The 24,946-nt window shown below is 38.1% G+C and overlaps 2 protein-coding genes across 3 annotated transcripts; one reads left to right on the forward strand and one right to left on the reverse strand.

Annotated features, from left to right (window-relative positions):
* cyb5r4 (cytochrome b5 reductase 4) lies at positions 1 to 11,025 on the forward strand. Its single transcript, XM_077574624.1, has 16 exons — positions 1 to 215; positions 917 to 1,029; positions 1,127 to 1,280; positions 2,619 to 2,719; positions 5,338 to 5,422; positions 6,138 to 6,216; positions 6,317 to 6,374; positions 6,783 to 6,876; positions 6,986 to 7,018; positions 7,318 to 7,440; positions 7,729 to 7,869; positions 8,126 to 8,272; positions 9,050 to 9,200; positions 9,544 to 9,630; positions 9,882 to 10,043; positions 10,192 to 11,025. Exons 1-16 carry the CDS (start codon positions 104 to 106, stop codon positions 10,244 to 10,246), a joined length of 1,695 nt encoding a protein of 564 aa, XP_077430750.1. The 5' UTR covers positions 1 to 103; the 3' UTR covers positions 10,247 to 11,025.
* Positions 10,720 to 24,733, reverse strand: cep162 (centrosomal protein 162). Of its 2 annotated transcripts, XM_077574620.1 has the most exons (28): positions 24,665 to 24,733; positions 24,089 to 24,175; positions 23,283 to 23,355; positions 22,925 to 23,081; positions 22,337 to 22,398; positions 22,211 to 22,260; positions 21,711 to 21,741; positions 20,505 to 20,561; positions 20,026 to 20,232; positions 19,383 to 19,428; positions 18,252 to 18,519; positions 17,689 to 17,896; positions 17,436 to 17,539; positions 17,019 to 17,138; positions 15,872 to 16,003; positions 15,504 to 15,616; positions 15,201 to 15,276; positions 14,987 to 15,113; positions 14,696 to 14,844; positions 14,336 to 14,434; positions 13,971 to 14,210; positions 13,436 to 13,645; positions 12,933 to 13,230; positions 12,649 to 12,781; positions 12,435 to 12,576; positions 12,236 to 12,334; positions 11,566 to 11,700; positions 10,720 to 11,306 (listed from the first exon to the last, which is right to left on the reverse strand). In XM_077574620.1, the coding sequence occupies exons 2-28, from the start codon at positions 24,146 to 24,148 to the stop codon at positions 11,130 to 11,132; spliced, it is 3,573 nt and encodes a 1,190-aa protein (XP_077430746.1). In that variant the 5' UTR covers positions 24,149 to 24,175; positions 24,665 to 24,733; the 3' UTR covers positions 10,720 to 11,129. The 2 variants fall into 2 exon arrangements, with proteins under 2 accessions (XP_077430746.1, XP_077430747.1); XM_077574621.1 differs by lacking the exons at positions 23,283 to 23,355; positions 24,089 to 24,175; positions 24,665 to 24,733 and having other exon boundaries at positions 20,505 to 20,556; positions 22,925 to 23,067.
* Between the last annotated feature and the right edge of the window lie 213 nt (positions 24,734 to 24,946).

Below are 24,946 nucleotides of genomic sequence, written 5' to 3' on the forward strand. Positions count from 1 at the left end.
TTAGCACTTCAGTGACAGCCTTTGGTTGCCTCATTAAGGCTGGATGTGTTGCAAATAAAAATATTATACCGCTGTCAGACACTCAGGCTATCATGCGTGTGCAATGTCTGATGAAAATCGCAAAGATTCAGAGGATGACGACGATACTGACAGTGACAGCGAGACGGGTGGCCGAGGTTCATTTTTCAGCAAATTGCTGATCAATTTCATTAACGGTAAGTTATTTACTTTTATTAACCTTTAATATAGTTAATTACGCTATTGTGTGGTAAATACATAAGAACAGTACGTTATATATTGCTGTGAGTCGTGACAGCGGCTCAATGTCATTTATTTGCAGCTACTTAGTCCTCGCTTCTCTGTTTAAATGTTAACACCTACCACCACAGAACCAACAAGTAGTATTTTTTTTCTATCTTTAAAGCCCTTTATTAATCTAATACCAGGCTGCACTTATTCATAACACATCAACTGATCTAAAACCACTAAAGTCGATATCAACCGCGGAGACGGTTCACTCCTCTATGGCGTGACGTCATCTTTAATTGCCGTCTCCGCGAGATGACGTCCAAGTTCCGTCGCAGTTCGATGACGTTTATATGTTAGGGATGTTATGACATGCGTCTAAGAATGTAGTTCTACTAAACTGCTCTTTGGCGTTTGTCATTGTGTTCCATATGTCGCGCAACCCATAGGTAGCTGTGAAATAATGTTATTTACACGCTTCATATTTTTAAGTATCTTAGCTTGTTTTGTAGCTTAGCATAGCATTGTAGCTCAGCTGCATTGCTCAACAGTGTGGCAGATGTGTCAGGGGGGAGGCGGTTTTGCGAGTCACAATTTTTTCTCGCATCCTGGTTGAACGCGTTTTCGTTCTTTTGATATCGGCTGAGGTAACAAGGGTTTCTTCAAGTAGATTTTGGAAATTCGAGGTGTCTGCGAGGCATTCGCAACATGTTGAACATTCCAACTCAGTCGTTCCCTGCGCCGAGTTCCCAGCAGCGGGTCGGACAGTCGGGGAGGACCAAGGTAAGGACGCAACTAATGAAAGTCGTTTTGATCGTAATAATTAATTAGTAATAATGATAATGTGTCCTCAAGTATTTTCCTGTCCTTTATCATGTAGGTTGCCTTGAAACCAGGCCACAGTCTTATGGACTGGATTCGGTTCTCCAAAAGTGGTAAAGATCTAACCGGGTTGAGGGGGCGTCTGATTGAAGTTACCCAGGAAGAACTGCAGAAACACAACACCAGGAATGACTGCTGGACTTGTATACGAGGTAAGAGATGTCAACTTGAGGACTCTTGTGGTTAAGATTATGACTGAAGTGTTCTCAAAATCACTTATTCTGAGTCAGACTGACAGGCACTCACAACCAAGGCTTGACATCAACTTTTGGGCTTACTAGCCGCTGTGACTACTCAGTCACTCAGCATTTTCACTCATCACAATTTTGCTGTTGGAACCAACTTGAGCATTTGGTAAAACAGGTCAAAGCACTTGAGAAAATGATGTACAGTATAGGCAGTAGGGGTGGGAATCTTTGAATGTCTCACGATTCGATTCAGAATCGATTTTTGATTCAAAATGACTTGATTTGATTGATAATGATTTTTGCTTCAATGTATAGATGTTCAAAAATTGTAATGATCTACTCCAGTCTGACTCGCTAATGCTAATTAGTGCTCTTCTCGCGACACTTTTATCACTCAAAAGAACGGCACCACACTGCAAAAAAACTACTTTTATTGGAATAACTTGATTGTGACTTTTTCATTCTACTCTCTAATGTGCCTACAACTTAACAGTGTATCAGACCGCATGGAACCACACTGCCCCTCAGTGGCCAAATCGGGTACAACATGAACAGCGCTCCCAATAAAGGCACACACAAACAAAGGGAAGACAGTATAAAATAATTAAAATAAAATCGATTTTGGGACATTCAAAATCGATTCTAAATCGTACTAAATGAGAATCGTTTTTTTTTGGCACCCCGCCTAATAGGCAGGTTATTCTCCTTTTTCACTGGTTCAGGATAATTGGGCTGTGATCTGAGACTGTTGCTGAAATTCACCTGCATTTGGCAAACAGTACCTGTAATGTCAAGCCCTGATCACAGCTGAGGTGCTGCAGAACTGGGCATGGAAGCCAAACGCAAATCCATTTTCTCCCTATGCTCTATTAAGTTGCCTATTTATACAGTTGAAAACACTGTCTGACACGAAATCAGACTAAGCTCTTAGTATATTGGTCTAGTCAATTAGGATTGCCAAAATTATTTAGATTTGCCTAATGAGAGAATGACTTTTTGAAATTCCTTTAAGGTCAGAAGTTCACATACATTTTCATTAGTATTTGGTACCATTGCCTTTAAATATATACTTGCATTTCAATACAAAATCTTACTTTTTCTCCCATTCATTCAGTGTTTCTGTCTTGTCTGTTACTGTTTCCCCATGCCTGCTTTCTAATTGTATTTTAAATACTCCCAAACTCGATATTGAAGTTGGCGCACAAGTGTTTCAAAACTTTTGCATCAGAAAACACACACACAACTTGTACTGCTTTGTATAATAGTGGCACCTTGACTGATATCATTGACTATGGTTTGTAGGTATGGTGTATAATGTCACCCCCTACATGGACTACCACCCTGGTGGAGAAGATGAGTTGATGAAGGCGGCAGGCATAGACGGCACTGACCTCTTCGATCAGGTGTGGAGGTTTTATGCTGAGTGTTAATGTTTGTATTTAATGGGTCATTCTGTGGTCATTCACACAAATATCCAGAACCTCCCCAGTGACACCTTTTCAATTTTCTTGATTTTTATCCCATTAGTGCCTTATGATGTGTACAAACACTTACACATGGAATAAAGTGTTTTACTCCATTTAATTACGTGGGTCTGTTTTTACTGCCAGAAACATGAATGGGCGGTTAAAACAATATTTGATCTACTTTCCGGACTTGGGATTTTCTGAAAATATCCCAAAATAGTACCATCTGCAAATGCTTTGTTCTACTTCATAGTGAAGGGGTTGGATAATCAAAGTTTTTATTGGCTCAAAATGTTGACGAAAGGCAACTGTTGATGGGGGGGGAGAAGTTAATTCCCATCATCATGTGCCCACATGGCCAACCAGTGGCCTGAAGTAGGGGGTTCAAAATGGTCTCTCTTTTTTTGTTTGTCCTGTAGCTATATTTGGAGCCCTCCTGTGCCCCCACCAAGTGCCTCGAAACTCTAAACACCGTACATAGTAGTTCCCAAATATGATGATAAATCAGTTAAAACTCCACCAACACAAAACATTTCCAAGATATGGAGTCCCAACATGTCAACAAAATGCATTGCTTTATAATAATATAGTACACCACCTATGCTATTTGTAAGTGCAGATTCTGATAAGACAAATATTAAAATAACCTTATTAAATGTTTAGTCATACCCCAATCTACAATGCTGACATTGAAAATAATGGACTTGAACAAAAAAAGAATGATAATATTGTCATTCATTATTGAGCAAAAGTTGTTGATTTAAGAAAAACTCAGATTTTATGGGTGCAAAAGTATGTGAACCTCTCACTTAATCAGACATGGCACCACCTTTTGCGATGAGAACTTCATCCAAACACTTTCTTTAGTGATTTATCAGTCTTTCACATCTACTTTGGGGGATTTTTGCCACTCTTCCTTGCAAAATGCAGCCAGTTGAGAGAGGTTGGATGGGCGTCCAGCATAAACTGCCCGCTTCAGGTCCCGCCACAGTATTTTGAAAGAATTTAATTTTGACTGGGCACATCCAGAACATGAATCTTGTTGTTCTTCAGACATTCCTTGGTTGTATTGCTGGAACGCTTTGAATTATTTTCATGTTGCATGATCCATCATCTACCAGGCTGTAACTTCACAAAGGACGGCTTCAGGTTATGATCCAGGATTTCACAATATTTCTCTGAATTCATGATTTCCTGGACTATGTGGATTTGTCTAGGTCCTGAGGATGAAAAGCCAGCCCAGAACTTAACATTCTCACCACCCTGCTTCACTGTAGGGAGAAGATTCTTTTGCTGGTATGCAATGTTGACTTTTCACCAAACATGACTGTTTTAGTTGTGACCAAACCGTTTAATTTTGGACTCATCTGTCCACAGAAGGGACTTCCAAAAAGCTTCAGGTTTGTCTAGGTGATCTTTTTTTGTGAGCAGAGGCTTCTACTTAGCAAGCCTTCCACGAAAGCCTTGTCGATTGACTTTTCTTCTGATAGTTGAAGCGTACACATGTGTCCCAGATGCTGCAAAAGAGGTCTGCAAATCCCTTGATGTGATGTCCCAGTTGGCTTTTTACCTGAATTATCATTTTTCTTGTGGTTCTTGCTGATATTTTAGAAGGTCGGCTACTTCTAGGCAGGATTGTAGTAATTTTCAGTGTTCTCTAGTTGCAGATGATCGGTTTCACAGTGGAATGATGAAGCTCAATTTTTTTTTAGATGACTTTATAGCTTTGCCCAGACAGATGTGCTGTCACTGCCCACTTTGATGTCCCCTGAGATTTATCTTCCTCTCCTGTATGGGTTCACCTGGGTAAAACTTAAGTGATGTGCTTTTGTCTCTGTCAGCACAATTTCTTCGCTAAATCTCTCTCATTTCATTGGTCCATTTCATTGGTTAGTTTAGCGACCAATTTGTCCCACCTGATCCTACTTGACTGCTTGTTTTAAGCAATGCAGCTCAGGGTTCACTTACTTTTGCACCTACATGAATTGACCAAAAACTCTTTTTAATTTAGTTTTGACTACACAATTGATTTTGTTTTATTTTTAAAGAGAACAATGCATTGAAATGCTAAACCTACACCTGTTATTTTATATAAAAAGTAATGGTTCAGATTGAACTACAAAATCAGGTTGAAACAATTGCAAAGTCCAAATTGCTCAAGAGGTTCACAATATTTTGCTGGTTCGTACTTACTTTAAAATAAAAGATGAAGGCCTCCAAATTTGGTCAAAAATTTAGTGTGTAATTCCTGAAATCCCAAACATGGGCGTGGCACCCACTTTTTATAGGGCACCATAACTTGAAAAGTGTTTCAAGACTTTGAACTAGGAGGCTCAAATTTCAGATTATTTCTTTTGACATAAAAAAGCACTAATGAAATAAAAATCTGAAGAGGGTGTGAGACTTGACACGGAATGTTGACACTGTTAATGTATTTATTCACTACCTATGCAGTGTGTTAAATAGTTGGTACTTGTGGCTTGACTTTGATTGATCATTTTAAGTTGTTTCTGATAAGTAAAGACTCAAAGTGTATGTGGTCTATTTGTCCACAGGTCCATCGGTGGGTAAATTATGAGTCCATGTTGAAAGAGTGTTTGGTGGGCAGGATGGCTACAAAGCCCACCACAGCAAATAAAGGTATTTTTAATACAGCACGGAGTAGGGATTAAAAAAAAAAAGTCTACTTTTACAATATTTTTGCATGATCGGTCATGTTTCCTTTAAAGAATGGTACATATCAAATAAATTCTGGCCTGTTTTGTAAACTTATGAGTACAAGTGTATATATGTTAATTTAAGGTGGAAGTTAAGTCAAACATTTTCTTTTCAATAGTATTGTAAACATCATGGCTACATATTTGTGGTCACTTGAAGTATATTTCTTTAATTTGACCTCCACTTTAAGACACTTAAGAATTTTTTTTGTCAAGGAATTTAAGGATTGATGAAACTATTATGCAACTTCCCCATGAGGTGAAGCAACCTTACTGACATTTTGGTTTCATCTACTTGGGTATTAGACTTTAAATGAGTTTCCTTTAGCTGGAACTATCATACAAAATATAAAAATACTCTGAAATTGTGTGGGCTATAGTTATAAAAATATTTGACATTTTTATAGATTTTTACATTTTAAAAATTGATATCCCTGATTTTACTGACAGTTTGGAGGAAACTACATATTTTGCAGCATTCTAAAGTTGGCTTTGGCTTATTTGTATTCTCCAGTAAAGGATTGCAATACATTAAAATAGGAGATGGATCATAAACAGCATTAATAAACAGATTATTTATGCACATGTTGTCAAGGCTGTACATGTTCTTAATGTTTATTCTCCCCATTTCTCCTCAGCAATGATCCCACCCCCTCAACCAGTCTTCACGCCCGCTAACCAAGTGGCTCCTCTGGCCGTCAAAGACTCTCGACCTCGGTATAAGAAGACTTTTACAATAGAATGAAAAACAATAACCTCATCATGTCAGGTGAAGCCTTATGATCTCTGCTGTCTCATCTTTGTGTTGTTCGAGCAGGTACGACTGGTTCCAAACTGCGACAACGGTTCATCTGGTTATTTATACCCAAAGAAAGGTAACTACTCATCTGCTATGTACACATTTGTCCAAAATCAACAAACATCAAAACGTTAAATGATCAAACGCAAAAACGTGCCGTTTTTTTTAGATGCACTGAACTAATTTTGTTTTAACTTCTTATTGGCACATTTGCCAAAAGTCAACTGGTATCTACGTGTCCTTACCATGGGCACAATAACCTCACCATTGAGCTTATTTCAATTATAATAAATGACTTTTCACAAAGCCGTAACATCAGGAGTCAGTCTTCAGTCAAATAGAGGAAAAAGGACACTTAGCTTATTTTTTATACAGTATTACGTTACAATTAAAGCCAGGGGTGTGGTTTACCTTTAAAAAAAAAAAACTTACTGCATTTTAATTAATTTTTTTAAGTAATGCTTTATTGTCATATTACCCTTAGATACCCAGCTCTGGCTGTACCGTCGTTGATCTTGAGGCTGGCGTATTACGAGTAGAAGTTCTGCTTGGGAAAATGTCCTACATGGTACATTTACGTGAGTAGCGATGGCAGTTTAAAATGTATTCTTTTTTTCATGCAAAGTGTACAAATGTGCTCATTGTCCCATAGATAAGTTGCCAAATCTTCTTTATTCGCTGTTTTAGGTCTTTCAGAAAACGTCGATGGAGACATTGCTGGTAAGATACCTTAAGTTTATTTATTTATAATGTATTTAACACTTATAAGTTTCTCACACCTAACAACAAATGTAGGAATATGTTGCATGAATATGATTGTTGGTGATTAATACTGACATTTTTATACAGTAATGTTCTTTTTGAAGTACGCTGTAAAAAAAACAAACATTAAAAATTACCTCTTTAAATATAGCGATATAGCGGGGGAAGACTGTAAAACATTTCCGTCAGCCTTATATGACTTAAGCTAAATTAGTCTTGTTTTTCTGTCTTACACTGTGCTGCCATTTTGTCAATAGCTCACACTGCCTTCTCCGTTGGCAAGATCCAGGTGACCATCCACAAGCAAGCAGAAGGAAAATGGTCAAGTTTTGGTCAGCCTTTGGAATTCCACAACACATTTGTAAGCAAAAAAGAAAGAGGTGAGCTTCAAGTTTGTGGAAACAGGGATCCATTTTCAATACCCTTAAATTAACCTACAATGGAAATAAAAAGTCTGCACACCCACCCATGTTAGGATAGCAGATTTTTGTAATATAAAAATTTGACTGATTAAGTCATTTCAGAACCTTTTCAACCAATATTGTGACCCATATAACCTTTACAATTAAATTGGACAAAAATAGCATCTTATTTTTCAAATCAATATCACCTCACGCTGGATATGAAACAGCTTTTGTGTGTTTTTTTTTTTTTTTTTTTTCTCCCAGCTCTTCTTTTTCGGGATTGTGTGTTGGTGTCGAAGACTGAGGTGAACCATAACACGCATGTGTTTCAATTGCAACTTCCACGTGGGACTATCATGCATGTGCCTGTTGGGAAACACGTCTACCTCAAATCCCTCGTTCAAGGTACCTAAAAAAAAAATAATTGTCCTCTGTTCAAAACACATTTGAAAACGCAAACTTGTGTATAGGAAAATCATTTTGTTAACAGCGTTAGTCTGGTCTACCGGTTTAGACCTCGGCCTATCTTTTAAAAAAATATATATATATATGTGATGCCACTACAACAGGCTATATAGCACATTTCATACACAAGAATGACCCCCCAAAAAAAGATTGTGCTTTCTAATTTCAAGCTTTAACGTGTTTATGTTTTATCCAGACATCGAGGTAATGCGGCCATACACGCCAGTCGACCAGGGTCTTTCAATTGGCCCCAATACCTCCTCAGAAAAAAAAGACCTCTACCTCATGATTAAGATTTATCCTGATGGAGTGCTGACTCAACATCTCAATAGCCTATGCATAGGTAAGTCTTTGTCGTTTTACTAGTGTAAGAGTGATTATTGTACACGTAAAACGGAAATGTTTTGAATATTTTTTTTGATTGATTCAACAATTACATTAAACAAATCAGTCTTACAATGAATAGCTATGAAAGTCTTTGTAGTCAATACACTTATGCTGCTCTTAACCAGTAAAGTAAGCAAGAACCCTGCTTTTAGCCAATCAGAATTAAATATTTTGAAAATGATGTGGACTTCCAGGAAAGCAAGCTGATTATCGTAGTGTTTAATCACAAAAGACATTAACAAAAATAAACTTTTACCTTGGAAAAAAATCAGCCATTTTTGTCTATTTTCTGACTTGTCCTAAATCAAACCAGTAACCAAGTCATAAACAATATACGTGTGCATTTTCTATACTCTCAATTTGAAACAATGTCCTGTTAAAATTTTTTTTTTAACAGATTACTCTATATCGATTATCAAAATAATCATTAATTGCAGCCCTAGTTTATATTATTTATTTTAGTCTATTGCGGTTGGGGTCTGGAGCGATAATGATGGATTACTGTAACTCAAATAAAAAAAAGAAAAAAAAAAGAAAGAAGATAATTTCTTACTAAAACAAAAAGTGCAACGTGTCCACTACAAACCAGAGTAGGCTTGCTTCTATGATTACAGAAACAAGGTGATGCAAACAGGTATGTATAAAGTAATGATGAGGGAGACTGTAATGCTCAGTTAATTCTGTTTTTATCCTACCCAGTTTTAACTGATGCTCTTTGTAACGTTGCCTTCAGGTGACCATGTATCTGTTAGTGGTCCAGATGGCAGCTTCAGTCTCCGCTCCCTTCGTGATACCACAGTTCTCTACCTTTTAGCAGCAGGCACAGGCTTCACTCCAATGTCTCGTCTCATTCGAGTTGCCCTACAGGAGATCATCACTATCAGGTCTGTTTAAAAAAATAAAATTAAAATTAAAATAAATCATCCATGCATCTGTGTTAATCCTTAGATGAATTTATCAATCCTTTGGAAAAAGGATTCAATCAATGTAGCACTCCTTTTATAAAAGTTTATGCTCTTACTCTGCCATATTTTGAGGAAGAGCTTGAATGATTTTTCTAGGGATTTTAATGATTTGAGTCATTCTTTTTCTCGTCTTTCCCCTCACTTTGACGTAGCCCCTTGGTCACGAGATGGTGTCAAACAATGGTTCAAATGAACAATTACATTCATGTTCATGATGAAGATGCGAAAACTTATGACCACGACTGCATGTGTACATCCCCAGGAAAACCCACTTGCTGTTTTTTAACCGACGAGAAGAGGACATCTTGTGGCGAAGGGAACTGGATGAATTAACTGCTAGTGATGCAAGGTACTGTAGTAGTTAAAAGTTATCACATTTTAATGTATGGTGAAACAAATCTTTTCGTAAAGGTCACTGAGTGTGTGTTTTATTTAAAAATATGAATTAAAATCAGATTTTGGGGGCGGGGGGTAATCTGGGATTTTATTTTATTTTAGAGCCTAATCGCCCATTTTGAGAAGCAACTTTTACAATTACACACTGATGACAGAGGAATCTTATGGCATCCTAAGGATATTTGTGTTCATGTGATTTGTCAGGTTCCAGGTGGAGCACATCCTCTCTGAGCCGTGTGAAACCTGGACAGGCAGGACGGGCCGTATGGATGAGTCAATACTTCTGGAATTTCTCAGTAGGCCGGAGGGCTCCAAGTGCTATGTTTGTGTGTGTGGCCCCACGGTCTTTACCGAGCAGACAGTCGGGTATGTAATGGAACACTTGGAAAACAAATCATAATCAGAATATACTAAATAATATCATTGATATTTTTTGGGGGGAAAGGTGAATTAATTCATGGTCATACCAGGATATCGTGCAGGAGTGACGCTGATTTCAATTTTCATTTGTCAGGTTGGTTAAGCAGCGGGGCTTCAGTGAAGAGGAGATCCACGCCTTCCAGGGCTGATGTGCTATGCTGCAAACCTGCAAAGACTGCACGTGCCTTTGACTGGCAATCAGACTGAACTGTAATTTATACCGTACATTTACAGTTTGTGTGAGAAGAGGACATTCTATGCACCAAGGACGAGATGATATGAACTCTTTCACTGCCAGCTGTTTTAGAGCATTTTGACTGATACCCCCCCAACAAGACCCCACAGAGTATTCTTTTCTATGATCAATTTACCAGACAAATGGACAGTCATCTTTCACCAGGAAAAAAATTGACTCCATCTTCTTCTGTTCTTTGGTAATCATCAGTTGGTTTCATCTTTTTTGTTAAACAAAATGTCAAGCACAGTGAGTGAGTTTGAAACTCATGTCCTTCCACTTAACAGTGACATACAACTTTGTGTCTACCACTTGAAATACCAACAAAATTGATTAGCGTTGTAACAAAATGTGAAAAAGGTCAATGTAGCCACTGTTTATCTTACATAAGGAAGCATTTTTGTCAAGTTTATTAAAAAAGTTTTAAATAGTATTGAAGACACAAGATACAAATGAATACAATAATGTTAAGCAGTTACTGTATGCAAGCATTGTACTGGATCTGTTGCAGTCCATGGTGGATTTTTATGTCTAGTCGAATCTAATTGAGGCAGATGCACATGCAACTGCTGTGGAAAAACGCCATGCTATAACACCCGTGTAATTTATTTTTATATGATAAAGAATTTCAACCTGTTAATAATACCAACTGTGTCAGCTGATGCCCAATAAAACATGACCTCAAAAATGAAACTATTTTGTCTGCATATGATGATTAGAGGCCATTTTCCTTCAAAAGTTCAGCTAAATAAGTGTGGCCAAGCCACAGTGATTGATCGGTGAACCTCTGTTGGGGCTTATGAATCAGGAGTAGGGAGTATCATGCCTTGTTTTTGCAGATGTCTTATGATATTCAAAATGGAGTCCAACTCCAAGCGGAAGGCTTCCAGCTCTCTGGCTTTGTCCAGTGCAAGGCTCCTCCAATGGGCCACTTGTGACTGCTGATCACCCTCCATACATGAGCCTCCAATGATCTGTAGGAACAATTTGGAGTGGTCACAAGTCCACAACATACAGACCAGCTCTGGAAGAACTGTGGTAAGAGGGTGAAGAAAATACAACATGCCATTATCCTGTCTCCTCTCTCCAGAATACATTTGGAGGCAAGATGTTACCATACATCTTTTTAAAAAGATTCACAGAACTAGAGATCGTCTCGTCTGATCTCAAAAACCACGTTTCCAACAACAATTTGTACCATGTGAATTCACATCATATGTCAACCCAATCTACCTGGTTCAACTCTTGCTCTCTGTCTTGGTATCTCAGGTCCATGGTGAGAAGCTTTGCCTCCAGACTACATAATAGTTTCACTTCTGGACTCTGTGCTTCTTTGGCTTCCTTCAGTTCGTTTAACAGTCTGCTTAACTGAAAAAAAGAAAAAGAAAAGAAATTTACTAAATTACTTTAGTTGCTGCATCACTCTCCGGATGGTAGCCAAACTGATGAATGTGTTAAGTATTGAAACTGATTAAGTTTTAGTCACCTCTGTTGAAGCTTCTGTCAAAACAGTACTATGGGAAACTGAAAATAATGCTGCGTTGAATGAAAGCTTCACATTTAATTTGCGAGTAGACTGAAGTTAGCAAGAAAATGGACTGTTTTAATAATACAACAAGAATCATTCTAGCGCAAGTGGTGCAATGCGATTTTTGTGGATTTGATCGAGGCACAGGCAAATAGATCCTGAGCTCCACACACGTGGTGGATTTCGTCGCATTTCATTCATAGATATGACAACAAATTATGACTATTACCATTATTATTATTATTATTATATTTCTTAAAACACCCTCCAAGACTGTGGCGCAGCTATGCGGGGGTGGGATGTTTGTGTCACAATCGCGGGCAAAAGCAAGCAACTGAATTGTGTATTGTGAGACGGAAAAGTGCAGAATGAAACCTGAGACTCCAAAGCCGCCTCTCGAGTTTTGGATACCGCAAGTGCTTCTTTGGCCCCATGTAGCTCTTTCAGCTGATCTTGCAAAAGTTTTACCATGATCTGCAAGACGATAAAAGAGCATAAATGAGTAAAACACATTTTGTCTTTTGACATTATTGATTCATCTGACAACACATTTAATTTGGCGTGAAATGATTACCTCCCGAGTGTTCAGTTCATTGGTAAGTTGGGCAACCTTTGAAAAAGAGTGCTCCATGGCATGAGTGGCACGCATGTGGTCCAAAGCCTTAAGGTTTTCAGCCTTCAAAGAGGAAATCTCCTCCAAAAAGTGACCCCTTTGCCTGAACACATACATTCATTTTCAGTCAGTCCCATTCTGTCGCAGAGCTTGAAAGTGTTGCACTTGAACACACCTGCACAGCTCCTCCCCAGCTTGGACAACATCAGATTTCAGTGCCTCCTTTTCCTGCTCATTGTGAAGTTCTAGTTGCTTCATATGCTCTCGAAGAGCGTCGTTCTCCTTCAGCACTTCTGTGGTGTGACTCTCTGTGCAATGGAATTATGTACTCAAAAATATTGCATCTCAACTACTATTATAGCTGTAATGATAAGTCAGTTTTAATTGTGTTGTACAGTACATTAGATGATATGAACATATTTAGCTTATTAAGCTTCTAGCAAGTTCTCACATGCATACCTGTAAAGACTGTGGGCTGGTAGGTTTTCTCACACTGAGCAGCAGGGAATATTTCTTCCTGTGCCAAGAAGGCTAATTTGACTGGGGATAGTTGTTGTTTAGTCTCTTTAAATTGAGAGTTTTGTTGCAATTTAGGACCAGAGAGCAAGTTCCTCCGCTCTTTCTGCAATCTTTCCACAGTACGGGTCAACTCTTGAATAGTTTGTGTTTTGGTAGCCAACTCTTGGTTGAGTCGGCTTATGCGGGCACCGTGTGCTTCCTCAGCTTGTCGCTGGTGTCGGCTTGGGCTGTGCAGGGCCTGCAAGGAATATATGATGTATACCTTTTTCCACTAGGGCTCTGCTGATCATATCATCCATGATAATAAAAACATTTTAATCATCATTGCGTAGACGAACGATTCGATGAACTAATCTTTTGAATGGTTCTTTTTAATAAACTGATTCTAAAGATTCAGTTCACTTAAAAGAACTGTCATGCCCATCACTACTCACAATATTCACCTTGTATTGGACTTGTCTCTTGAGAGTTTCAATCTGGTCCTGAAGAAAGATTTCCTTCTGCTTGTAGGCTTCCTTTACGTGCTGTAGCTCAACCTTCATCCTTTCAACTTGCGACATCCATGATTCAGTACCCGTCGCTGAAATTTCTGCCACCTCTTGTTTACGCTTCAGCTGCTGTTCTAACTCAGAGATCTGATGTTCGTACCGCAGCTACATGATGAGACATAGATACACAGTTTTCATCACATCAACGATATCAAAAGTAGGAATAGTGACAGAATATGACATATGACACACTGTAACCTCGCAAGCCAGATTAATATTTGTGATTCACTCGAGGGAGTTCTTCACATTATCAAACTGGTACTTCACTAGGCAGACCCGTTCGGGTTGTGGGGCGGGGATTATTTTTGTAATACACTTTAAATGCAAAATTAAAATGAATCCAATTAGTCAATTTATCGATTGAATAATAAATCGATTCATTGATTCTAAAAAAAATATTCAATAGTGACAGCATTAATTTGAATGATACCTTGGTGTTCTGGAACTGTTTCTCCATCAAGTGCAGATTTTCTTTGGCTTCTTCATCATGTCTCTCCATCTCCGCCTCAATACGTTGTATCCTACGCTCAAGAAGGGTGTTGATGTCGTTAGATGCTGATCTCCTCCCAGTGGCCACAACCCCTTTAGCATCAGCAATGGCTGCAGCGGCGATGAGAGATGACAGCGAGTTTGGGTTTTTGGACTGTAGTATCTGCTCCAGCTGCTTGACCTGGTCAAATCAAAGAGACTTTTAAGCAATAACCAGGAAAGATACACTATTGATTCTAACAAGCTGGCTTATTAGTGTGTGTGTGTGTGTGTGTGTGTGTGTGTGTGTGTGTGTGTGTGCCGAACCTGCAGCTGTAGGTCTTGCATCCTTTCAAAGTCCACCGTTTTCTCTTTGAACTGTACCACGCTACTTCTGTTACCCACCTGGGCTTTCATGTTCTCTACCTGAACATTAAATTCAAAACAGCAAGGATTCAACAGCTTTAACTATTATTTTCATAGTAGCCTACTGTAATATGGGGATTAGCATTGCTATGGCCAATATTTGCAGACCATTCTCTGCGCTGAGTGTTGCGTGCAATTATTACACAATTACATTTATATGGAGTAAGTGCACATGGGAAGTCCAATAAGACACATATTAGTTCTTGGCAACATTTATAATATCTTGATATTAGAGTTAATGTTGCTTGGGCATCAACTGACCTGCTCTTTAAGTAGATTGATCTCTGCTGTGGCAGCCTTCAGTCGCTCGGCATCTTGTTTGGACAACACTTCCTGGTTTTCTGCAAACCACTTGAGCTGCTTCTTTAGTGCAATGATCTCTTCTTTGTACGTATCTTCAGGTACCTTGACTGGCAGATTCAAAAGGTATACCAACTCACAATACACATTTATGGATTACTCAGAAGAGTATAGTACATGATCAAAAAGAAACATCATATACTGTATCTTATCATTTCTGCTCTAGTGCTAACTGTTCGTTGTCATTCCTACCAGAGGCGGAGACAGTCTGTGCTTTAGCCATCTCTCTTTCCTTTCGGATTAGTTCCATATCCAGATGCAGAGCCTGGTTCTCCTGCCTTAGTCTGTGAATGTCTTCCAACAGTTTGGCCTCATTCATCTACTCGCAAGAAACATTTTAATGATCTGTCAGGAAGCCCCAAATAAACTTAAGATCAAAAGGTAAGTGTGTGGTAGTGATACTTCCCTGAGATATATTAATGTCAGCTAATAAGTCTTTAATACGGTGATCCAAAGAGGATGACGATTTACTGAGTTGCTCTCTGAATGAAGTGGAAAAACATGGTCATTTATTATTCTGTAGACAAAATGGTTCAAGAGAAAAAATCCAATCTGCATGCACTTCATAATAAGGGCACAACACTATCAATGTGTTTTTTTAAACAAAAACATCTTTGGAAAGGTCCCCTTTCAAAAGTGGCCACTGCTGCATTGCCAATGCTACACACATTTATTTAACCATATAAATATTATGTTGTATTATTATTACCTTGTGAAAACCAGCTCACTTTGAAGTCTTTGGTTTTCATGAAACATGGCTTGCTCATCAGCTGTACTCTTGGCCCGCTGAGCTTTCAACTGCAAGTACAGCTTCTCATTCTCCTGTAAAGGGTCACCATACGTCTTAAGCATTCTTGTGCATATCAGACAACAACAAAAATACTTTGCTAGTACTGTACTTCATAGTGAGGTACTACTATAATCCATTAAGAAAATGGAGAGCTAACTAACCACTTGTTCACCTCGCGATCTTCGCAGCAAACAATACCTGTTTAAGTCAAATACTTCAAATGGACTAGACCAGGCCAGAAAAGAGTCATTATGACAACCAAGAGAGGAAATGTCAAGAATGCTTACCTGTTGGTAGCCTTGAATGATCATCTCCTGATCTCTTATTTCTTTATTAATCTGTTGCAGGGTTTTCTCAGTCGTAGGATCTGCTGCTTTTGCCAGTCTGACCCTTTTACTGGCTTCTTCTGCACTATGCAACTATGAAGTGGAAAAATACCACAGCTTGCCATGAACAGGGATGTGATTTGACCAAAGTGAAATTATCTGAAAATTTAGCCGGGGGTCTGGGGGCCGCTGGCACCCAGCTAGGTCCAGGGCAGTGCCCTGGTGGGGGGACAGGGGGGGGGGGGGGGGCTCATGGGTTTTCCGTGTTTTTAAGTACTTTCAATGCACTCACATGACAAAGAAATAGACAAAACAACAGCATAAATTTTCAATGTATATTGAACTATCCCATATAAAATGGCAGTTTTAGTCAACTCAAAATCAGTCACATTCAAAAACATTGGACTGCCTTTGCTTTTAAAAACTATCACTGAGAATATCATCATATCTAACTCATGTGATTACTAAGTTAACACATAAATAATGTTGAAGAGTTCAAATTTCATGAACAAATAATTATATCATGACCAAATGAAAAGTAACTCATATTAGAGCATACCACAAATGTCTTTGTTATAGCAGAAGATGTTATCTGTCGGAGTCATGTGCATACACAATGAACTACTACTACTACTACTACTACTACTACTAAAAAAAAAAAAAAAAAAAATCGATTTTTTTTTGGGGCGGATAAAAAAAAGCGTAATTCCGCGAATTAGCGGAAAAATCACATCCCTGCATGAAACATTTCCAGCTATTATTAACACAAATGTCCAGTTCCTGTGCATATAGGATTACGGTCATATATATAAAAATAAATAAAAATAAAGCAGAATTGCTATACACACGGTATACAGCAGACCTTGAGACGTGTACTACATTAAATGTAGGAACACTGAAGGGGGTGGTGGCTCTCTATTACTTTTAGCCTCTTGGGCTAAACAATTAACTACCTATGGTTCTTGCAATGCGCTGCGAGTGTTTGAGCTAGATATAACAAGGAAGCATAACAACGTAACCAGTGATTGATCAGGGTTTGACAAAACCTAAACCATCATTTATAGCCAATTTCTGACTCCTAAAAAGGTATTTGTGCATGATTATCAACCTTGCTCTGCAGAACGTAGTTTTGCTGTTGGAGCTCCTCTTTTTGTTGCTTCATTGTTTGCAGTTCCTTATCCCTCTGCGTCAGCTGACCTCTTAGCTCCTCCACCGGAGAAATGCCCTTCTGGACATTAAAAAGTGTTGAGAAATGGTGAAATGCAAAGACAGTTTTGTTAAATAGCCCTATCCTAACCAAGGACTAAATTATGGCGTGTGGCTCTGAATATTCCATTTCATTCTTAAGACATTAAAATCCATTGTAACTGGACTGTTCTAATTGTCTTTGAAGACAGTACAGTGCTAGCTGGGGCGTTGGTGTGGAAACCCAACTATTCATTCCCTAAATTCGAGGCACATGAGAATAAATTAAGGTGTCGATTCAGACATTTATATGACAAAGGCAGGGCTGCAAAAGTCGTACATCTGTTATTTCCTGGCAACTGTTTGAGGCCATCTGCTGTTGAAGGACATTCACTAATGACTGGACAGACACCACAAGCTCACTGCTCTTTTTCAGATCTGGGTCTGCAAAAATGAAAAATGAAATACAGCGTATATGTTAAGATGAACGAGCTCAATTATTAACAGACATAGCATGGCAAGAAAATCACCACTGAAAATACATTCAGGTTAATCAGAATGAGAGTTAGTTACGCGTGAAACAAAGTATTAACCTGTGTTGTTGTCATCTTTTACTTTGTTTTTCGCAGTTTTGAGGCTGGGCTTTATTGCTTGGGAAACAGAAGATTTGGTTGCAGCAGCATTTTTATTCACTCTCGGCAGTCGTTTACTCTCAACCTTCTGGACCGTTGGAGTTGCCACGAAGGGCTTCCTGACTGACAAATTTGTTGAGGGAGGATTTCTGGTGCAGTGACGGGGTTGCTATGAGAAAATACAGACAATGTGTTTAGATATTGGTGGTTTTAAATGCAGTCAAAGTGATGAGCTATATATTTTTTTAATATACTGTTAATGTTTTACAAGTGGAACCTTCAAATTTGAATGACCCTTAAATTGTACAATTGGGAATTTTGCCAGATTATGCACAAAATCTTAGCACAGCTTGCTAAAAACCACATACATCACTAAGCATGTGAGGATCCACTATATATAATTCTAAATACGAACAATCGCAAGTCAATTATGTTAAAATTCAAAGGTTCCACTGTATGTCACACCTTCTCAAATAAAACATCTACAAAGTACAACTCCATCCAGAGTTTTAAATTCTTCTCACCGGTTCTTTCTTTTCTTTGCCAAGCTGAGGAGCCCGGGCAGAAGTACACGTGTTCTGTTCCTGCATCAGTCTCTCCACTTCTCTTACGTGCCATGTCAAGCCCACATTAGAATGTTCTGGGAGGATGGATTGAGAGCTTTCCAATGTCTTTTCTCCTTTCACCTTTATTGGCTCCTCCTTCTCTGGTTGTTCATGGCGGTCCTCATCTTTGGTCAAAACTGGAAAAGTTCTGTCTAACGGACAGAGGGCCTCCTCCTTGTCATGTTCACTATGATAAACAATGTGACACAGAAGATTATATTAACCAAGTCAAAAATGCTACATATACACAATAATGCCACAATTAGGCAAGCTGAGGCAGAGCATATACTATGGGCTAAATCAGGAGTCTGCAACCTGCGGCACTAGAGCCGACTTGGGTTTGGAAAATAAACATTTAATTTGAAATATCTTGGTTTGTTTTTCAAATACAACTCCAAATTTGAAGATTATGGTTTGGATTATTATTATTATTAATTTGTGATTCATTGGCTATTATTTTGCAAATATACTGTTTATTTTGCATAGTTAATTGAATAGTCCATTTTAATTCATGTTGACAGCTGATTGCACACTCCACACGTGATAAGATGATAACACAACACAAAACAAGATGGCATTTTTGGTTCACAGCTGGATCATTTGGATTTAATTTCATGAATACAAGACCCAATACACATTGCCAATTAAATTTGATTGTAAGCATCAACTAAGCATCTTTTTCCCCAGAGTTCAAGATGTAGAGATACATTTATTTATTTTTTATCCCTGCAAGCGGTGCATTGATTTCATAAAACCCCTGCACCCCACACCGCCCCTCCACCCTCCATGCAGGTAGATTTTTTTTTTTCATATATGCTTCGAGAGCATATATGCAAGTTGCAACTTGTAAAACTGGTCATTCTAGTTGCAGCTGTCACAAAAGTGGAAACAAAGTGCATTATTTAATCATATTTTCATTCAAAGTCTTCTTTAATGTAACCATATATTTCAGCAAGAAAAATGTCAGTATTAGCTTGTGTGTGACGGGCATTGTTAATGATTATAAACATTACTGAGTGTCTGATTGCTGAAGAATTTGTGAGAACTAACCTGACTGGTCGAATGGGTCGCATCAATTCTTCAGCAGTGGGTAATTCTAAACACAAAATAGATATATTCATCTTGTTACTGTACAGGGTTGAACCAGGTTGAAGTATACATGCTGAACTTTAAGATTATTCCAAATTCATATCCTGGTTAACATGATTACATTTTACGACTACTTAAAACTTAATTTGGCTATTTTAAATATATCTTTGTTTACCCAAATTTAGATTGGTACCTTCCTTTACAAGTTTTTTTTCTTCCTTTACAAGTTTGATTTGTTTTATGACAAAGCTTGTAACTCCATTCACTTATCCAACCAAACCAAATTCCCCCTTTGAGATGAACTAAAATGCCATTAGCCCGTTACAGAAGCGTAGGGGGAAGCTGGAACGAATTGATAGTATTTATTTTCATTTCAGTGCGGAAAGCTGATTTGAGATACAAATGTTTTGAGGCACGCCCATGATCAAGGACCGAATTCATCTTTGGGGTGCAAAAATCTTTTTTTCAGAATGAAGGGAGTATAATGGTTGGAAGCCACTGATCTAAAAATAATTTGTGTTCTAAAATTTTTATTACATTGGTCATTAACATTCTTCTGTCCGACTGTTAATATATCAGCTAAGTAGGGTTCATAATACAATACCAGACTCATTGGTAGAGGCACATTCAGGTGACTTTGTGGCCTGCTGACATTTGGAGGATAAAGCAACTGGTCTGTTGTTGTTCTCATTCCATTCCAGCGACAGACAATGATGTTTAGGGTCATCTGAATCCTCTCCAGTATTAATCTGTCGGTAGGCATTGTGAAGAGCGTCCATATCTGACCCTGTACTCTGTTCATAGAACAGGCCTGACAAAACAGCAAACATAATAAGCTCTTACCAATTCACCACAATCAAAATAGTCTTGATTTTTAAGTTTTTCAACTTTATGCATAGGTAGGAAAAATATTCTGTCAAAAAAGAGAATCTCACGGTGGTTACTGAAATACTAAAAATTATCCAATGCAAATCAGGCATTGTTTTTTAATTGTGATCAAATAGGATTACTGAAAAATAATGGAACTGAACAGGACAAAAATGATGGCGCCCTTGAACAAAAAGGACACATGCGGTAACATACCTCTATCCTGAGATCCTGGAACTTCTAGTACTCCTTTCCTTCTGCCTTCCATCTGTCCTTGAGAGTCATTGTATGAATTATTATACAGAAACTGAAGCCAATGTTAAACCGATTTTTAAAAATGTATGCATCATACATAACATAAAACATGAAAGATTGACCTTTATATATCACTGGCGTCGGGCCGAAGCCTCAGAAATCACAGTTTGGCAAATTTCATATTCAAAAAAAATAAAATAAAATCTATACCTTTTATACCGAATTATTGACCAATCTAAAGAGTTTCACTTTGATGATACTATGTTAAATAGTTTAACAAAAATGCTGCTTTTGGGGTACAAGGTTTTGGCCCGATGCCAGCAATATACTGAATTAAAAATATTGACTTTGTCAGTTAAAGAATAACTCAACACTTATTCATCTTTCTTTTTTTTTGTTGCTGATAAACTGGTGTCTACAAATGCTGTCTACATGGTCCTGGTCATTATTTTTACATTTTAGTACATGTTTTTTTTAAAGCTTGAATTTGGGGCAAAAAAAATTAGTTTGGTGCCATTTTAAAGTTAATTGCTGAGATAATCCCAATTTGGCTCTTTGTTCTCTCATTACACGAGGCGATACGTACTACGTCACTTGTTCCGCATGACGTAGTCGCCCCCCGCCACCCACCGGCTCATTCTCAAACACGCCCCCTAAAACGGCTTCTTAGTGAGTTGCTGCTGTCAATCACAGTCAGACCATGCCCAACCCTCTCCCCATTCGCGACCCAACGGTCCTCCAGGTAACACCCCCTTTAAGCGCCGATTTGTGATATTAGTGAGGGGTGGAGCAAGAGTCTGACTTCCTGTTGAGTAATCCTTTAAAAAGCTTGCATGAAAAAAGAAGAGCAAAAAAAAAAAATCTTTGAGTTATGTCGGTATCGGTGACTACTCAAGAGTTGAGTACTCATAGTGGTATTGGTCTGAAAAAATGTAGTATCCAACAGTTTCTAGTGACTGCGTTGTGGGTTACCACAAACTAACTAAACTTATTTGCACCCCTTACAGTGTGCAATAATTAGTTTTCCTTTTCTCCTTTGTTATGTTCATTCAAAATTTTCAATTGTTCTTTGACTGCTGTCTTTTTTTTTTCACATTTCGGTACATGAGGCAAAAAAAAATGCATTTTACAAAATGGTGTTCGCTGTGTATCTTTCTTTTGCCTTACCTTTTGTAACACTTGCAGACATTCTAAATTTCTGGAAAACAAAAAAAGTCCAAAGAATTTAAATTAATCCTTTCCCCCTTAAAATGTTCACATGAATTAAAAAAAAAAAAGAAAAGAAAAGAAAAAAAATAATTATGCTTATACTGAGAGAAAGACTAGTGTCATTGTCAGCTATTAAATCAAATAAGCTTTTGCTAAGTTGTAACAGCAAATGGTATTTCATTTATATAGCGACAGTATCACATTAGCATTCACGCAATGATGGCAGCTCATACTACCACAGAGGAGAAGCAGCAAGCTCATTCACACACTGGTGAAACACCATCTGGAGCAAGTAGACATTCTGTTTCATAGGAATATGCAACCAGACAGTGGAAGTCAATGCCAGCGAGACCGTTGGATTAATGGACAGCACTAGGATGTTACCGAGTTATGCTGTCCATGATTAACCCAACTTGGCCTCTTAGGTCAAATTGTGTCCAAAAAATGTTTTAACAAACCTGAATTTCAACATCCTCATCTTCAAAATCATTATTACGGTGTGGGAATCCTATGAACATGGAGAAAGAAACAAGGAGACACTCAGAAAAGGAAAACAAGCCGTCAAATAAATCCATCCCGCTTACGTGGAGATCCTTCAATCGATTTGTGGTTATCATCGTTCAGATCATGTGTCTCCTCAGCAATCCTGCAGGGACGATACCCATTCTCATTACAATGTACCGTTATATCCCAAATTATTCATGCTCTGGACAGTTAACAAATTAATTCATATTTGGTAAATAGGTATCTTTTAGCTGGAAATGATATACACAAGGCTGACAAGGAAATGGTAATACATCAAATTATTCATACCCTTACTCAATACATGCATACCTAAAACTATAAATGTACCATCTAATAAAACGCTGTGAAACCTCAATTTACCAGACTGATACAGCCAAGAGGTTATCCGTTATTATCTTGGCAGCTGTGTGTTGGGACCATTGTAAGTACTATAACTCTGGGCAATGCAAAGCATGCTAGAGGAGATCATACAGGTATTTTCATACATGCAGTATGCTGTTTATTGTCGGTATAACTTAGAAACTAACAAATGATTTCCACAAACTTTGGGGAGACATAGGGCTGACCCATTTCATCCAGACAGTTCTTTTTTTTTTTTTTTAGAAAGCAAATATGAGTTACAGAAATGCAACTACCTATTTACATACCTGAGGTAAATATCAGTGTTATAACTTGCGATGCCAATCTCTTTGTTCAACTGGCTATAATCTATATTTGATGAAGAATACGCTTCAAGTTCTCCAAAGAACTTGGCCTTTTCCTCTTCTTCCATCAAAGTGTCCAATCCCTCACTTGAGTTTGCACCTGTGATAAGAATAACAGACAATAAATTGTAGATTAATGGCACTGCTGGATGGCACCTTTACAAGAACAGAAATAAACACGGAGAGAATCTATATATTTACATAAACACATCAACATCAGTTAAATGTTTTGTGTTAAATTTCTTTACCTCTTCCTATTTGACTACTGTGTGTTTGTTAACTTTCAATGGTGACACGGTACCTTTCTGGGATTGATGACTGCTTTTTGAAGCTGAAAGCTTGTCATGTAAATCCCCCGAGTCATCTGAAACAGACTGAAAAGTAATCATGGTCAAGTCAGAATGAGAAATAACTTTCTATTCATATGTTACATTTATTCTGATTTGTGTGTTTAAATTTAGTATGCTTTGCAAGCTACTGTGGCATTTTATACCAGTTTACTAAAAAAGGCATAACATCCTATCAAAAAAGAAGTAACTGATTAAATTTTCCCTTGAGAGAATAGGGTCAATGTTGGAAACATCTTACTGTGTAGATATTAACAGTGCAACTGCACAACATACACACAAGCTCAAACCCAGCAGAATAAATTCATAAGTCTACAAAACCATTTGTATGGCTATTTATAGAAAAATGCATCCAAGCTTAGTGGGAGAAGCTTCATCACGAAACAAGACCCAAAACACAGTGCCAACATGACAAAGGATTTCAACAGGGGTGTGAAAAATGTAAGGTCATAGAGCAGGGGTGGCCAAGTTCGGTCCTCGAGAGCCACTATCCAGCCTGTTTTCCATGTTTCTCTCCACTAACACACCTGATTCATGATCAGGATCGTTGTCAGGCTTCTGCAAAGCTTGCTGATGAGCTGATCATTAGAATCAGCTGCGCTGAAGGAGGAAGACATGGAAAACAGGCTGGATAGTGGCTCTCGAGGACCGAACTTGGCCACCCCTGCCATAGAGCATGCATTTTACCCGAGTGAAGGGAGGAAAAAACCCAGAAACAAACAAGGGCTAAAAGCGTCTGATAATGATTAGACTGACTTACCTCCTTCAAGAAAAGCTGCTCATCCAGTGGCTGTTTGGCCTGATTTTGAGACATTATCATGCTATTGCTCTGAACACCTCTCAGATCCTGGCAACAAGAATAAGAATCAAATTGAATAGAGTGGGTGCTCACCTCAAACCCAAATGATCTTGCAAGCCTGATAAAAGAGCATTTCAAAGATGATAAAAATTAACAAATTGGATATTATTCCAGCAATTGTGTAAATAATAAACGATTAAACGAGTAAACGATTCTAAAACACAATTTTTGACACAAACAACACATTTTGCAAAAGTAATTTGTCGAAATCGACATTCCGTTCTTATTCTAATTGGTTGTTTTAATACGATAAATACAAGAAACATACGCTGTGTGACAAAGCAGATGATACTGTCTTTGAAAAGAGAATCCTACTGTGTCAGATGGTGTCAATTAAGTTTAGGAAGTTTTATTTATTTATTACGTAGTAACGTTAGCCAGCTACATTTACCCTTTTGGTAAGTAATTTATTAACTACATTGAACTTCTATTTCAGTAAAGATATTAGTGTATAGTATACTGTATAATTTAACTCACATTAAATGCCCAACAACCCTACCAGATACCGCCCGGTCCTTCCTGGTTACTTTAAGCCTTTGAGTCTTGACAGTTCCCGCCATAGATATATAGCACATAAACGCTGCCTTGAGTGTGATAGTCAATTTCTAAGATCGTCAGCGCATTCGCCATTTTGCGTGTGGCACAGTTAATAGGCTGAACTTTATAAAGCGCCTTTTTACAAAGTGCAACAAGTTGATACTTCTCGTTAATTCGCACGCATGGCAAAATAATATTTGGGAAACAGACAAGGAGCCACAA

Source organism: Vanacampus margaritifer, chromosome 9, assembly GCF_051991255.1.
Source record: "Vanacampus margaritifer isolate UIUO_Vmar chromosome 9, RoL_Vmar_1.0, whole genome shotgun sequence".
In the NCBI taxonomy this organism is placed as follows: domain Eukaryota; kingdom Metazoa; phylum Chordata; class Actinopteri; order Syngnathiformes; family Syngnathidae; genus Vanacampus; species Vanacampus margaritifer.